The following is a 14171-nucleotide window of genomic DNA, read 5'->3' on the forward strand; positions in this document are numbered from 1 at the left end:
CATGTGTACATTAATTTACGCATCACTTGACCCCAGAATGCTTTAGGCCAGCATCAAAAAGGTTTAGATCAAATTTACCCTCTAGACTATTATTATTATAATACATAGTGACAATGTAATATGAAGGAAGCTCCTCCAGGCTGGAAGGTAAAACCACATCTAATAGCGGCAGTTCTGGTACTGTGACTAAAATAAATAGTTTTAAACCAAGTCCAGTTAACGTAGTACCTACCTATCTAACATATTCCACTTTGCTGCTGTAGTATGAATTCCATACTGTATTGGAGTATGTTGGGTATCCTCACCGAAGTGGTGGTTCATACACTTCCTGAATGCTGTGAACGCTCAGAATTTCTCAGCCAGCCACACGTTCTGTCCAGCGAGAGAAGCTATATAACTTGTGCTCTTCGGTAATCCTGTGGCCAATTTGCTGTGATCTGAGTAGTGTAACTGTTAGGGGAGTATAACTGGAAAACCTCATTTGCCTTGGAGGGATGTGATGTTCATTTAGAGTAACTTGGATTTTTCAAGTCTTCAGCATTGATTTGTATCATGTAATATTTTTATTTTTTTGCCATAAACGGATACCTCAGTCAGGATCTCTAACTTCAGCTCCTTGAAACTCTGAATATTCATTTTACTACCTGGAAACAAGAAGCCTACAGACATGGCTAAGCATAGGAAACTAGTGTTTCTGATCTGCTTTGTATCATAGTAACTTCTTCAGGTGGACTAGAAATTGCATTAGACTTGCAAGACTTGAGTCAGGCATAAATATTATTTAAACAGAAATTGAATGAACAAGTTCAGCATAGTACCCAGCCACTATACCTTTTGATTTCATTTTAGAAAGAGGGTATGTGATTTTATTATAGGAGGAAGACAGCTTGATTCATTTGCAATCTTCCAGTATCTTTCTCTAAGAACAAATGCAGCTGATTTGGGCTGTCGTTGGCGGGTAAATATTCCTTTCTTGTTCCCCAAAACACGTGTGGTCCCTGTAGAGAAGTTATAAAATAAAGCAAGTATATATAAAAAGCTCTTATAACCCCTACTGTGAACTGTTATGATGTATGTACTGAATCAGGTTAGGTGGAAGAGACCTATGCACTTTCTTCTACACAGTCAGGTACAACGGGGAACTTGGCAGATGTAATTTGCGTCATCTTGGCAAGATTAATTGGTGTAACTGAGCAATATAGCTGCCATTCATTGTATTTACAACTGGTAAGTTGATGACAGTTAATTCGGGTGTGCCCATTAACTTGGTCAGTATTGTATTTACAGCAGATGTTCCTTCTGCCATTAGTTCCACCTTGAAATTTGATGGTGAAAATGTTGATTACTAACTGTTTGACTGTGCTGTCCTTTAGTGGTGTCCGCATCCTTTTTGCCTATTTTACTTTTCATAGGAAACTAGAAAAGATGATCGCAACAAGTAGAGAGACTGGAACTGTGTATGTGTATGTGAACTTGTCTACATTTTCTCCATCCTCCTGTTTGAAACTAGTATTACTTTTCTGACTGCTTCTCTGCGATGACTTAGCTTTCTAATACCTATATTGGTGCTCTACAGATTATTCTTAATGGTGTTTCTCTGCCTGAAATTAGCACTGACTGTTCACCACCCTAACTCACTGCAGGTGGCATATGCATAACTGGTTCCTTACTAGGTCTCCTTCTGAGTTGTAATAGTTTAATTTCTGTGTGACTGTCTGCACTGTAGATTAAGTAATGCCCCATCCTTTGTGAATGCACTTATTTATTAATAGTGGATGGAGTGTCATGAGAGACAGTTGTCTACTAGTGTGGCATCTGGTCCTCTATTGCTAAAGCTCTATACCAAGTTAATAATACATTATTTAAGGTGCTCTGTTACTAAGGGCAGTTGTAGATGAAATATGAAGCAAGTGAGACACGTCCCTAACAGCTGACTGAAGCTCTGAATTGAGGATGGCCAAGAAATAAAGTAATCTGGGTCTGCTCACAAGCTTCCCTTGCATTCTGCCCTAGTGCGTAGTCTCATGTTCTGGGTAGCATCTTTGCAGGTGGGACATCTAGGAGCTCAAGCTGGAGCGAGAGGATGCATTAAGTATAGGCAGGACCTTCCCTCTTGGCTCTGGTCACGCTGGACTTTGTCACAGAAACCAGCTATGCTCTGTCTTGGTAAGCAGAGGGCCCTTTTGTCCTACCCTCCAGCACAATATTCTTTGTGTATCATAAACCATTTTAAAATTGCAGGGAGGATGGAGAGTTGTGTAGAATATAAATACAGGCTTACCTTGATTAGTCATGAAATCAGCAAAATTCCATATGAGCTCCCCAATCACATACTCTTTCTTCTTTTTGTCAAAAACGGAATGGTACTCTCTTAGCATAGCTTTCTGATACTCCTCACTGAACATGAGAGGTGGATCCTACAGCCAGGAAAAAGAGGTGACCTTGAATGAAGGTGACAGCTAATCTCAGCAAAGGCTCCATATGTTAACTTCCTCTTTACTGGGGACCTGCTTCCTGAAACAACCCTTACAATTGCTTGGTCTTTTCATTGCTGCTGCATTAACAATGGCTATTTAGTGACGATTAGCAACTACTGAAATTACAAGGGGAAACGCACATAAAATACAAACATAATGCCAGATATAGTTGGGAGAAGTCCGTGGTTTTGCTTGGTAACGGTGCTTTATCATGATAGGTATAGGAGTGTTACCCCCTTCCATGCAGGATAGCATCGTGAAATGAATGTCCAGTCTCCAGTGTTGTATCTTCTGATCAAGTATTTTCTACAAATGCCAAAGTACAGATTTCAAAGCGCTCGGTGCTTTTACTCAAAACTAAAACTCCTCTTTAGGTAGACTCTAACCTTTGTTAGTCAGTGGCAAAGCTCATTGATTTCACTGGAGCAGGATTACAATCCTGGAGTCTTTCAGACACTTACAAGCTAATGCATTGCAAAACTAAGTAGGCTCAATGGTACCCATCTCTCCTAATTAAGTTCTTCTAACCCTGTAAGAAGAGCAGTGCTTTTCTCCATCTGGGGTGTCTATAACACTTACACTGTGAAGTCCAGGAACCGAGTCTGCTCCATATTCACTCTGGATAATGGGTTTTTGGTAGGTTTTATACCAGTTCTCAAACTGTGTTGTGAGTTGTAGTGGTATAACTTCCAGGTGGCCTGGGTCATGATACCAGGAGAAGTAGCTGTTTACACAAATTACATCCACATAAGGAGCCTACAGAAAACAAGGTGAGAGTGTTTTGTCACAGAGCTCGATGTAGACAACCTTCACTCATAAAGCTAAATCCTCCTTTTGGTTCATTTCATGGAGTCCAGTTTTATTACACCTAGAATAAAGTTTTTCCCCCATCACTCAGGCTCTCCCAACATGATATCTTTCCCAGGAAAAAAGCAGGATAAATTTAATAAGCTAATAGCATATTAATTTGGACTTTTTCTTACAGACTTAGGAAGTCACAGCAAAGAATTAGACAAGATCAATCCATTTCATCCTCAGGTTTGTTAGAAGTTTTTGAGTTTCCAAGATGTCTCTGGCTTGCTGGTACATTTAGATGTACTTTACGAGTATTGGAATGTGATTATCAAGTTAGTGGTCAAATATTTTGACTAGCAACTAAATTTGTGCATCAATGGTGCAATACTAAGACTAAGCATTCTGCAAGTTATATGCCATTTCTACCACATGGACAGTATGACAAAAGGGCACAAAGCCCACTAAAGATAAAGTGATGTTGTATGTAACTTGTTCAATGTTCTCTTAACATGTTTTGTAATAAAAGAAAAAAGAAGTTCTAATACCACATCAGTGTGAGATCTATTCTTTGGTTTTGTTTTCCTGTGTTGTCTCAAGCTAGTCAGAACATGCTAGGGGGGATGGGATGTCAGAGTCTGTGTGCATGCCTGATGGAACAGCAATATCCAAGAGCAGATCACTGCTGGACTCCTTCAAAGCTAAGGCCACCAGGTTTGGTTTTTTTTCCTGGGGTGGGGAGGAACAGACCTCTCGGTTACAGAAGGCCGTTCCTGCTAATTGTAGGACAGTTGGAAAGAAATACAAAGTGTAACCTGTAGCAGGGGCATGTGGTGGTATCATGTACCTACAAACTCACCTGCTAGAAGAGTTTATTGTACAGTAGTGACAAGTATTATAAAGTCATCTTGAAAAATTAAAAATTACATAGGAACTACCCTGGAAACAAGTTTATGTGTGTTAAAGATCCTTGGTTCATGCTATGGCCAGCTTAAGGCACAGACATCCAAGAAAAGTACCTTTTGCTTATTTATACAGCTCTAGGACTTTAATTATGAAGCTGGAAGAGCTTTTAGCTTATTCAACATTAACAGGCATCTGCCAAAGAAGAGCTAGAGCAGTTTAAAGCAGGAATTAAAGCAAAGCTTCCTTCCTTTAGACTTCCACAAGGGCTGTTAGCATTTTAAAGAGGTTTAAGCTTTGGTTTAATTGCAAGTGAAAATCCTGAGCATTAGTAAACACTATCAATGGAATAGCAAAGCATGGCAATGTTAATGGAATCCAGGGGTCTGATCCTGCATGCTTCACTCAGGACAAAGAACTGTTCTTCTCTCCTACAGATTTATTTTTTTTTCAGCTGGAACACAACTACAGAATAAGGTGCTTTGTACTAGAAAGGAAAAAATGGAAGTTTTTTTCTGCTTCTCCCTGTTAAATATCTCCAGTAAACTTGGGGAGGTAGGGGGAAAGGACTGTAAAACAAATGACAAGAAGAGGAAATGTAATGTATGAATTAAAAAAAAAAAAAGCTAGAAAATAAGTAAACTTACACCACGATCAAGAGCGTAATTAGCATCTGTCACAAAGGTTACCGGTCTGGAGGGATCAAGAGCTTTAGTGTGAGCTATCACTGTCCTGTTTGCAAACAGTAAAGCAAGAGTTCAACAACAGCATGGAGAAGCACAGCCCCATTTCCCCAAGCTCTCTGTCCTTTCACCCCCCCTCAGACAGTTGGAGCTGCTTTTGATTTAGCAGGCAGAGTATTTTTAATTAAATACTGCAGGATACTTAGTGATCATCTGCTATAAAGTGCCTGCAATTCTAGCCAGTTCTGCAGGAGTATAAATGTAATGGCAAAGAGATCTTTATCTGTCACAAAGCTGGTTGCTATCCCACCTGAAAAGAGTGGAAGTATACCATATGTAGGCATGTTAATTTGTCTGTTGGTGCCAGCAGCTTGCAAGTTGGTGAAGGGACAGTGAGTTCGGTCTTGAAAATGTGAGAAGGGTAGTGGGAAGCTTCTGAACAACTCTTGGGATGTGTTCCTGCAAAAGCACGAGACCCTAGCCCTACACCAGAGCAGGCAGAGCAGTCAAAGGTTGGCTGCTTTTGCAGAACCCCCGAATAAGGGAGCTGAGACAAAGAATGGGAGGGCCAAGCTCTGCTGTTACCCTGACATTTGCAGGAGGGTGGTGGATCAATCTGAAGAATGAAAATTCACAATTGCCTCTTAATGCACCTGCAGCTACTAGGGACAAAGATGACTCTTGGCTATCCAAAGCTTAAACCTCTTTTAAAAATAAAACCAAGGGGTCTGTAGGGACTCGAAGCAGTGGCTTTGAAGTGGGGTGTCACAATCCCCTGCAGAACAAATAACTAGCACTAACTGAAAAACCATGTCTTCAGAATTAAAGGCCAATTATTTTACAGCTTTGCTGTAATTCTCAAATAATTTAGCACTTATCTTCTGTTGGTAACAAGGAATATCCCGTTCCCATCAGATCTGCTTTTGCTTGATCCTTAGGTCAAGAAGAGATGCTCAGACCAAATGGACTCCTAGTAATTTTGCAGAGCCTTACTGCTTCAGAAACAACAGGTTGAGACTGTTGTGCGGTTCTGAGCATCAGCTACACTTTTAGTTTTCATCTGTGGGTATTGTTTCAGGGTTCCCAAAAAATGCTTGCCCTCTCTTTACTACTTCTCTGTGCCATCTCAAAGGAAGAAGATGCATCATCTGCCAAGATTCAAGCCTCAGCTCTGTGTACAAGCAGACGCACTTACTTAAAGTAGTAAGCTGCGGGGGGCAGCTCCGATGCTGGCTCGTTGGCTACTGACCACATCACGACTGATGGCCTGTTCTTATCCCTGCGGATCAGCTCCTCCATCACAACAAGATGATGCTGCAAGGACTTGTTCCCAAAGCTCTCACTTAAAGACAAAAGGAATTGAGACCCGGTGAGGTGAGGGTTTAAAATCCATCCCCCTTTGCCTTTCCCTGTGAAAACTCAAGCCTCTGGGGTGTACAAGCACAGCTAAGCCTTGACACTGAATATGGCTTCTGCCCTATTTCCCCAAAGCCTGCTGCACAGTTCAGGGCGGTGGTTTGGGCTCATTAATCATGCCAGACCAAATGACACGATGGCCACGTGGCAAAATGCCCTCCAGTTGCCCAACCTCACTAGGCACACGTGGCGCAACGGGTTGATTTCTAAATAGAGCAAAGTACTTCCATTATCAGGACAACGGGGGCTGCGGCAGGGATGAACACAGAAAGGAGGGAAAGGGTCCTTTGAGCGATTGCTTACGGCATTTTAATCCCCACTCCCGGGCACTCATCGATCACCACAATGCCATAGGCATCGCACAGGTCCATGATCTCCTCGGCGTAGGGGTAGTGGCTGGTGCGGAAAGAGTTTGCCCCCAGCCAGCGCAGCAGGTTGAAGTCCTTCACAACCAGAGACCAGTCGAGGCCTTTGCCACGGATCTGGGGGGGAGAGAGACATCACACCCTGTCACACTGCTAGGCCGGGGCTTCTCCTCACACGTTAGCTGGGCACTACTGCTTTCCTTCTCGTTCCCAGTGTGTTTCCAGCCTCGGGTACCATTCCTAGCTGACCGCACCACCTCTCCCTGCAGCGTTTGCCTTTCTGAGGGGCACTGCCACACACACCCCCAGACCCTGGTTGTTTGGAGAAGCAGAAGGATGGCGGTTGCAGGCAGCCCTCCCTTTCACTGGCGTTACCCATGAGGCGGGCTGGGGAGGACCGCGGACCGGCGGGGCTCTGTGCGTTCCTCTGAGGAGAGCCCGCGCTCCGCGGCGCCGCGAGGGAGGCGCGCCCGCCGCCCCTGAGGTAAGCGGCGCGGCGGGCGGCTCGGGCGGGGCCGGGGCCTCTGGCGCGGCTGCGGGGCCTCCCTGTGGCCGGGCCGCGCCTCGCAGCCCTGCGGCTCCTCCGCGGCTCAGCCCTCCCCGCCGGAGACTTTGTCCTCGGTATTTCCCGGGGTGGGGGAACTGAGAGCGCTATTTCTGACTGGAAGCCATGGCCGGGAGATTGTTTAGCTCCTCTGCCAGCACACCCCGGGCTTGCCCATGCACCCTGAGAGGGATGTTACGACTACGGCAGGACTGGGCATGGTGTCCCCTTAATGCTGGCAAAAAGTTCACGCCAGCCCCCCTGGCAGCTCCCAGCCTGGGAGAAGGACGTGAGGAAACAGTCCCTTCGGGTGGAGAGGGGAGGCAGGAGCGGGCGCTGCCTCAGTGGCACAAAGCAAGGCGCCATTAGGGGCCCCCACCATGGGCGCTGCACACTTACATCCGCGTCTTCGTGCTTGTTGACGCCATGGAAATAGAAGGGCTTGCCGTTGATGAGGAACTGCGTGCTGGTGACGTGGACGGTGCGGATGCCGACCGGGAGCGTATACACGTCCTCCAGCAGCACCCCGTTCGCCTGCGCCTGCATTTTCACCTGGATTTCCAAAGGGGAGATGCAAGTGACATACTGGGCTTCACAAGGATGCCCTGTCCTCCCTCCCCCTTGTCTGTAAGGGCTATCCTGACCGCCCGCCCATTTCCCAGCCCTGCCTCAGCACGCTGCCTCCTCCTCACTGCTGCTACAGCTGATTCTTGTGGTCCCCATATACCTCCTCAGGGAAGGAGCAAAGTCTGACTGAACAGAAAATAGAAATCCAAGCTGGGGAAGTTGAAGGATGAAGAATGAACCCTGGATCACGCTTTTGGGGCTTGTTCACCCTAAAAGCTTCAGTTTCTTTTCCCCTTGCTCATCTGGGCCATTTCATCCCCCCAAGGCAAGGCAGCAGTACACCTCTTCTGCCCCGGACCTTGATACCAGGCAATGACTGAAATGTCGTCTGCTCACAAGAGCTACGAACCTGGGCCCCTGGAAACTCACAGCAGCTCATCTGCCCTAATTTCTGCATCTAAACGTCACTACTCATCCTCAACTCACACAGAGTCTTCCAGGCTCATGCTATTGATGCTGAACTCGTCTTGCAGAGTGGGAAGAAAGCTCATTGCATGGCAAAGCATGTGGAAGAGGTTAGCAGCCTGCTCCTCACAGACTCTCCTCCCCTGTATTGTCTCAAACGGTCCTTTTGCAAGGGATGGATTGGGCCCTGAATGTGAAGGGCAAGCATCTGAGAGTGCATGTGTGCACTCCAGGCATGCCCCCCTCTTCTCACCAACAGACTTGTCACTTCAGCATCCAGGAAGCTGGCAAAGCTTGATCTGATTATTGTATAATTAGCAATGCCACTCTGGTCGCATGAACAGGATCCATGGGAGAAGATGAGTATGGAAGATGGGCCATATGGCAGTTCCTTAACCCTATTAGACAGTCAGAGGAAACACACACAGAAAGGAAGAAATGTCACTGTTACCTCTAAGGAGTAGCGGTATCCAGGGTTCTCGTGCATCAGGTAAGGCCACCAAAGCTTTGGGTTCAGGACTTTTAGCTCTCCAGCTGGCCCATCGCCTGTAGCAACCACTTTCCCTTCTTGGTCACGTAAACTCAGGGACAAGGAATAGAGTGTGCTGCCAACAACCGACACCTGATATTGCACCATTGCTGGTTCAAAGGAAATAAAAGACAATCAGAGACTGCCATGAAAGGAAAAATACATGTATCAAATGTTGGAGGGTTTTCACATACAGCAGCATTAAAATATGAGGGAGATGCAGAACAACAACAGAGTGGCATGAATTGAACGTAAGAAGCATGACCTGTCTGTCTTGAGGTCCAGAAGTTTCCAGCAAGATTAGTGTATCACACAACTCTGTTACTTAAGAGATAAGCCTGCTTTAAGTGGCAGGAAGACTGCCCCTACTGTGAAATTCTACTTTGAGAAACACCTGATCATCCTTTCACTTTAACAGTAGTCTCTTGCAAGCACTTCTTTTTTTCTTATTGCTTCTGAAAACTTTACCATATTCTTGCAGCTGCTGAGCTGTGCAATAGACCAGCTCAGGTTCAAGAGAAAGCCACTAGGAAACAAATTCAATTGGACCTTTGCAGGATATTTTCTCTGCTGCCCTTGTCATCTCCATTTTGGAACCTAAGGTAGCTGCTGTAATTGTTCTGGACCTACCAACACTCTCTGATGAAGTAGTTGTCACAGTAATATCATCTATGTAGACAGAAGGAGTGGTGTAAAGCACAACCGGGCGATGGATTCCAGCATAATTAAAGAAATCAAACCTGATGTTCTGTACAAAATAGTTCTTGGGATACCTGAGTGAGCAAGACAGGAGAAATGGCTACATTATGTTTCATTACACAAGAACTGAAGGCAGCATATGGATGCTAGTAAATGTAATGTAAAATAGTAATGTAAAAATAGATGCTAGCTGGTAAAATAGTCTTTACAACAGGATGGATCTATCTGTCAGCAGAGCTACTGCTGCTACACTGAAGGGGACTACCAGTTAACAAACATCTAACACACTGAATAGGTTTGATCCTTCAGGATAGCTGGTACTTGCAGTTTCCAGCTGTACTCAAGCTTCTCAAATCTGCCACTGATTCAGCTTGGCAAATTACTTAATCTCAGTTTCCTGTGTATAAAACAGATGCAGTAACTCAGTGCAGATTCCTCATAACGCCAAAGCTTAAACTCCTCCCTGCTCGACTGATGAATTTTGGCATAAATGCAACCCATGCTTTTCTAAGTTGCTTGGAGGGTCTTATGAATCAGCAGCCAAATAAATTCCCGTTCTCTCATCCCTGGGATAAGCTCAGCAGTACAGCGCTTTAGCAAGTCACCTTGTTTTGTCATTCATGTACTGAATTGACCCTGGAGGCAGAGTATGGGGTGTCAGGGTGTTGTTGAGCGCAACAGTGATGCGGCAGGGGATCCCTGGGCTGCCCTGGACGATGCTGCTTATATCTGCTTCAAAAGGGAGGTGCCCCCCTTCGTGCTCCACAACTTGCACTCCATTGACCCACTGCAAGAGAAGACACCCGTGAGCCCAAGAGGCAGGGTTATTGGATTTTTGTGGTAAGCATAGCAGGGAGAAGGAAAGGAGCCCAGCAAAGGGCAGTCGTGTTTCCCAGTAACACTGAACCTTGTTCTGGACTCTTACTCCTTAAGGGATCAATCTAGCAGCCCTCCCTTTACTGGGAGCTAGGTCTGGGTCACATACAAGCAAGTGTCCCTGAGAGATGCTCTTTTGGGCAGATCCCGTAGCAAGGACATGTTTTAGTTACTAGTCCTGATATTGGAGGATCAGAGAAGAGAGACCTGGGAAACACGGCCAAGTTCTTGGCTGGAGGAAAACAGCCAAGAATTAAGAAAATAGCAAATGGATATAAAATCTAGGCAGAGATGTGTTTGCTGAAGAAGTCATAGGACAGATTTTAGTGCAGCATGATTTTGGAAACACATGGACAATTTCCCGTGCAACGTACCACAATGGAGTAGTAATGGGCACTACCGAAACGGAGCACCACTCTGGTGTTGAGGTCGTCCTGAAGCCAGCGGAGAGGAAGCAGCACCTCTTTCTCATACCAAACCCAGCCGATGTAGTTCTCCAAGCTGGGGTCTTGAGTGATATCATTGAAGCTGGCAGGCACTGGCATGTCAATCACAGGACCGGTCTGGCAGGAATTACACAGAAAGGGAGGGAACAGATCATTTAAAAAAAAGACATTTTACTGTCTTGGCTGTCCAGCCTGTGCTGCTGGAGGTGTCCCCTTCCACTGACAGCCTTACAATCCCTTTGCCAAGTGGAAATACTTGGGAAAACCTGTTTAGAAACTGGTGTGGTCTGTCACAGGTCCTATACAAGTCCTACTTAATATCAGGCCCAGGAACCTGCCTGTTCCTACAGGAAGAAGCTGCTCATATCTTTTTCCCCTCCTGATTTTATTAATGGCTCTGGTATTGTGGAATCAGAAAAGTGAGGGGGAAAAAAAAATGCCCAGGTTGTTGTTTCAGCCTGGGACTTCCCACAAACTGCAGTTTCTCCTGCACAGCTCTAGCTGTTTGGTGAGCAATGCTGGTGGTGCGGTGTCAGTTCACTGGCGCAGGGTGCTGCTTGTCAGGCTAAGAGCTGTAGTAGAAGGGTAGCAAGAGTCATGGATATTTTGGGCCAGATCCCCCAGGGAAGGTCCCGTGGAGACTGTTTGGGATGAGTCCAGCCCTTCTCACTCCCTGAAAGCAACATAGATTCCTTAGGATTACAATAGAGTCAATTCACTTGCTTATTTTTAATATAAGCATTAAAGGCAGGCAGTGTCGTAATACATTTAACATTGAGGTGACCGGATGCTATTGCAAAAGAGAGCTTTTCATTTTTAGCACCTCCTGCGCTCATGATGTTGCAGAAACGAGCGCTGAGCAGCACACAGCTGCAGCAGCTTCCCCTTTCCAACGGAAGCCTTTCCATGCAGAGTGGAACGAGGAAGGTCTGGTCGCCCAGGAGTGAGCATCATGTGCGCAGCTGACTCAGCACCGAACTGTACCGGCGCTGCAGAGAAACTCAACATCTTTATCAGACATCAGCAAATCCTAGCAGGAAGATCCTTGGATGGTGAAGTGGATTTTCTAGTATCTGATATAGGATAACCTTTGATTGGGATGGCCATAATGTGTGTCTCCTTCAGGGAGATTCTCTGATGTCTAAAGTAGGTTGAGCGTGCACGTCTAAGCCTCCCTTTGGGGGGGCATAGTCTGGGATTCGTCTCCTCTGGCAGTCTCTTTTTGCAAAACTTCTAGCAGCATAGTGTCTTTCCGCTCTTCTCTCCTTCCACAGTTTGGCAAAAAATTGGCCAAAGGGCTAAAAGAGAAATGATGAAGGACACATACACTTTATGCACAGAATAAATAACTTCTTTCTTTTAGGTAATGGTGTTAATTTCATAATGGATTTCAGTCACACTAGAACTTGTTTATCTGCACTGGGCTACTTTGGAATAGATAATTCAAGAGTGCCCTTTCCAGGCATGTTTTTGTTTATTCTGTGCTGCTGACGATAGGTAAATGCTGTGCAAGGCCAGCCTTGCTTTTGCAGCTCAGGGATTTCTAGGACAGCCAGAGGTGGCTGTAGTTCATTCAAATGCTTTCTGGCTTCTGAGCAGAAGCGGGATAATCCGAGACCGCCGTTTCGTCGGTCGGTAATTAGAAAGCCTCTTAAGAAAACCCTCTGCAGAGCGGTAAGACGCTTCGCGCAGGGCGGGGGGCAAAGAGCAACCGCTCCGCAAGCCCGGTGGGGAAGGAAAGGGGGAAACGGTGCTCTCGGGAGAGGAAGGAAGCCCGCTTTGCAGGGGGGCCCCTCCCGGGAGGGGAGCCCCTCCCGGGAGGGGAGCACCCCGCTGCCGCACCGCCCTGCCCCGGGGAAGGGGCAGCCCCTGCCCGCGCCCCGCCGCCGGCCCCGCGGTACCTGCCGGAGCGGCTGCCGATACCAGCGATGCACGAAGCCGGCGTCCCTGCCCGGCGAGAAGTCGGCGCGGAAGCTCCAGAGGCCGCCGAGCTCCTTCCGCTCCCGGGAGGGGGTCTCCCGGGGGTAGAGCATGCCGCCCGGCGGGGCCGCCGCCCGTCCCAGCGCCAGCAGCAGGAGCAGGCGGCAGCCCCCCGCCACGCCGCGGCCCACCCCGCCGCCTGACGCTCCCGCCGCCATCTTGGCTGTGGGCAGTGCCCGGCCGCGGGGCGGGAGCGGCGGGGACAGGTCCCGCCCCGCCACAGCCGGCATGGCCGCGGCGGGAGGGGCCGCTCCCCAGCCCGGGAGGGGTCCGGGTGCTGTCGCACGGGGCCGCGGGCGCCTCCAGCCACAGCCATGGGTAGCCCGGCGTAAAAACACTTGCAGGGCTTGGGCTGTGTCCGGGATTGCTGGATTTCCGGGGGGGTGGGGTGGTGGTTTGCTTTTGTTTATTTACTTGCTTGCTTACTTACTTTTATTTCTTTTCAGAGTTGAAGTGGGAGGGCAAGCAGTTGTTGGAAATGGCAAAGAAGAGCACTGACGACGTCTTGGGGACAGGCAGGAGGATGATCTCTGCATTAGAAAACCACGTCTGGGCTCAGGTGTGAAGCATGGTAACATTTCCTATTCAAACCACATCCCTCAGAACGTCGTTAGGAATAAAGCAGGACGGAGAAAAGTACCACAGGGGCGAGGGAGGAAGGAAATGCCATCGGCTTGATTTTAATTTTACAGTACATTTATTTGCAGCCTATGTTTGTTTCCTGGATGAGACCATGTACTTCCACGTGCAATATGCAGCTGTCATTCATGCTGTATCTGATTCAATTACAGATGCAACAGCTCAGTTTATTGCAGATCAATGAAAGGCTTGGTGACACGTGAGAATATCAGAAAGGTTGAGGGTCAAATGGGGACTACCAGTGATTATGAACTTTATTTAAGCGAGAGATGGAGATGTGATAATCTGCTAAAACTACCTTCTTTTTTCAATCAGCAGGGCCCCACATTACTCAGCACTGACCCCCAAGACGCTGAACAGTGGCTGCTGGGAACAAGCGAAAGTCTAGTTGGCTGGAGCCTGTGAAGGTACTGATCAGGAATGAGAAAATACAAAGAGGAAGAAAGTTTATGTGAGGAAAGAACAGAACTATGAGCTGGGGAGGAAGAGATAACCCCTTCTTCTGAGTCTGTTGGTGTCACCTCTCCACCTGAATTAAGTGTACATAATTGATTTCCCTGCCACAGCTAACTTAGCGGAACTAAACCAGAGAAACATGGCAATAAACAGCAGGGACTCAGGAACTTCCTGGCATTTCATTCCTCAAGTAAGATTTTTCCTGGACTTTGTTCTGAATTTACTTCTGTAAGGATAGAAGGGAAGACGGTAAATGATTTTCATAAGAGGCAATAGCAATGCAGAGCCAGGGATTTTTTTTTTTAAAGCCCCAGCTAGGTTGGAGGCAAATCAG

General features: G+C 46.9%; 1 protein-coding gene and 1 long non-coding RNA gene across 3 annotated transcripts; one reads left to right on the forward strand and one right to left on the reverse strand.

The window, feature by feature from the left end:
• Nucleotides 1–759: 759 nt before the first annotated feature.
• On the reverse strand, nucleotides 760–12918 carry GUSB (glucuronidase beta). The gene is made up of 12 exons (XM_072882652.1): nucleotides 12664–12918; nucleotides 10691–10879; nucleotides 10046–10227; nucleotides 9372–9514; nucleotides 8664–8851; nucleotides 7580–7732; nucleotides 6575–6753; nucleotides 6051–6197; nucleotides 4820–4904; nucleotides 3057–3233; nucleotides 2282–2417; nucleotides 760–998 (listed from the first exon to the last, which is right to left on the reverse strand). Exons 1-12 carry the CDS (start codon nucleotides 12898–12900, stop codon nucleotides 841–843), a joined length of 1974 nt encoding a protein of 657 aa, XP_072738753.1. The 5' UTR covers nucleotides 12901–12918; the 3' UTR covers nucleotides 760–840.
• On the forward strand, nucleotides 12349–13995 carry LOC140661062 (uncharacterized). 2 transcript variants are annotated; one of them, XR_012045581.1, is made up of 3 exons: nucleotides 12349–12436; nucleotides 13189–13301; nucleotides 13700–13995. It is a non-coding gene; the product is annotated as an uncharacterized lncRNA (long non-coding RNA). The 2 variants fall into 2 exon arrangements; XR_012045580.1 differs by lacking the exon at nucleotides 12349–12436 and adding an exon at nucleotides 12677–13060.
• The last annotated feature ends 176 nt before the right edge of the window (nucleotides 13996–14171 follow it).

The sequence above is a fragment of the Ciconia boyciana genome, chromosome 17, assembly GCF_034638445.1.
Source record: "Ciconia boyciana chromosome 17, ASM3463844v1, whole genome shotgun sequence".
Classification (NCBI taxonomy): domain Eukaryota; kingdom Metazoa; phylum Chordata; class Aves; order Ciconiiformes; family Ciconiidae; genus Ciconia; species Ciconia boyciana.

Coding starts and splice junctions, on each gene's coding strand:
- GUSB (XM_072882652.1), bottom strand. CDS start 12,900: ATGGCGGCGGGAGCGTCAGGCGGCGGGGTGGGCCGCGGCGTGGCGGGG. Junction 10,880..12,663: donor ATCGGCAGCCGCTCCGGCAG/GTACCGCGGGGC, acceptor AATTCCTGCCAG/ACCGGTCCTGTGATTGACAT. Junction 10,228..10,690: donor CCCATTACTACTCCATTGTG/GTACGTTGCACG, acceptor CTTCTCTTGCAG/TGGGTCAATGGAGTGCAAGT.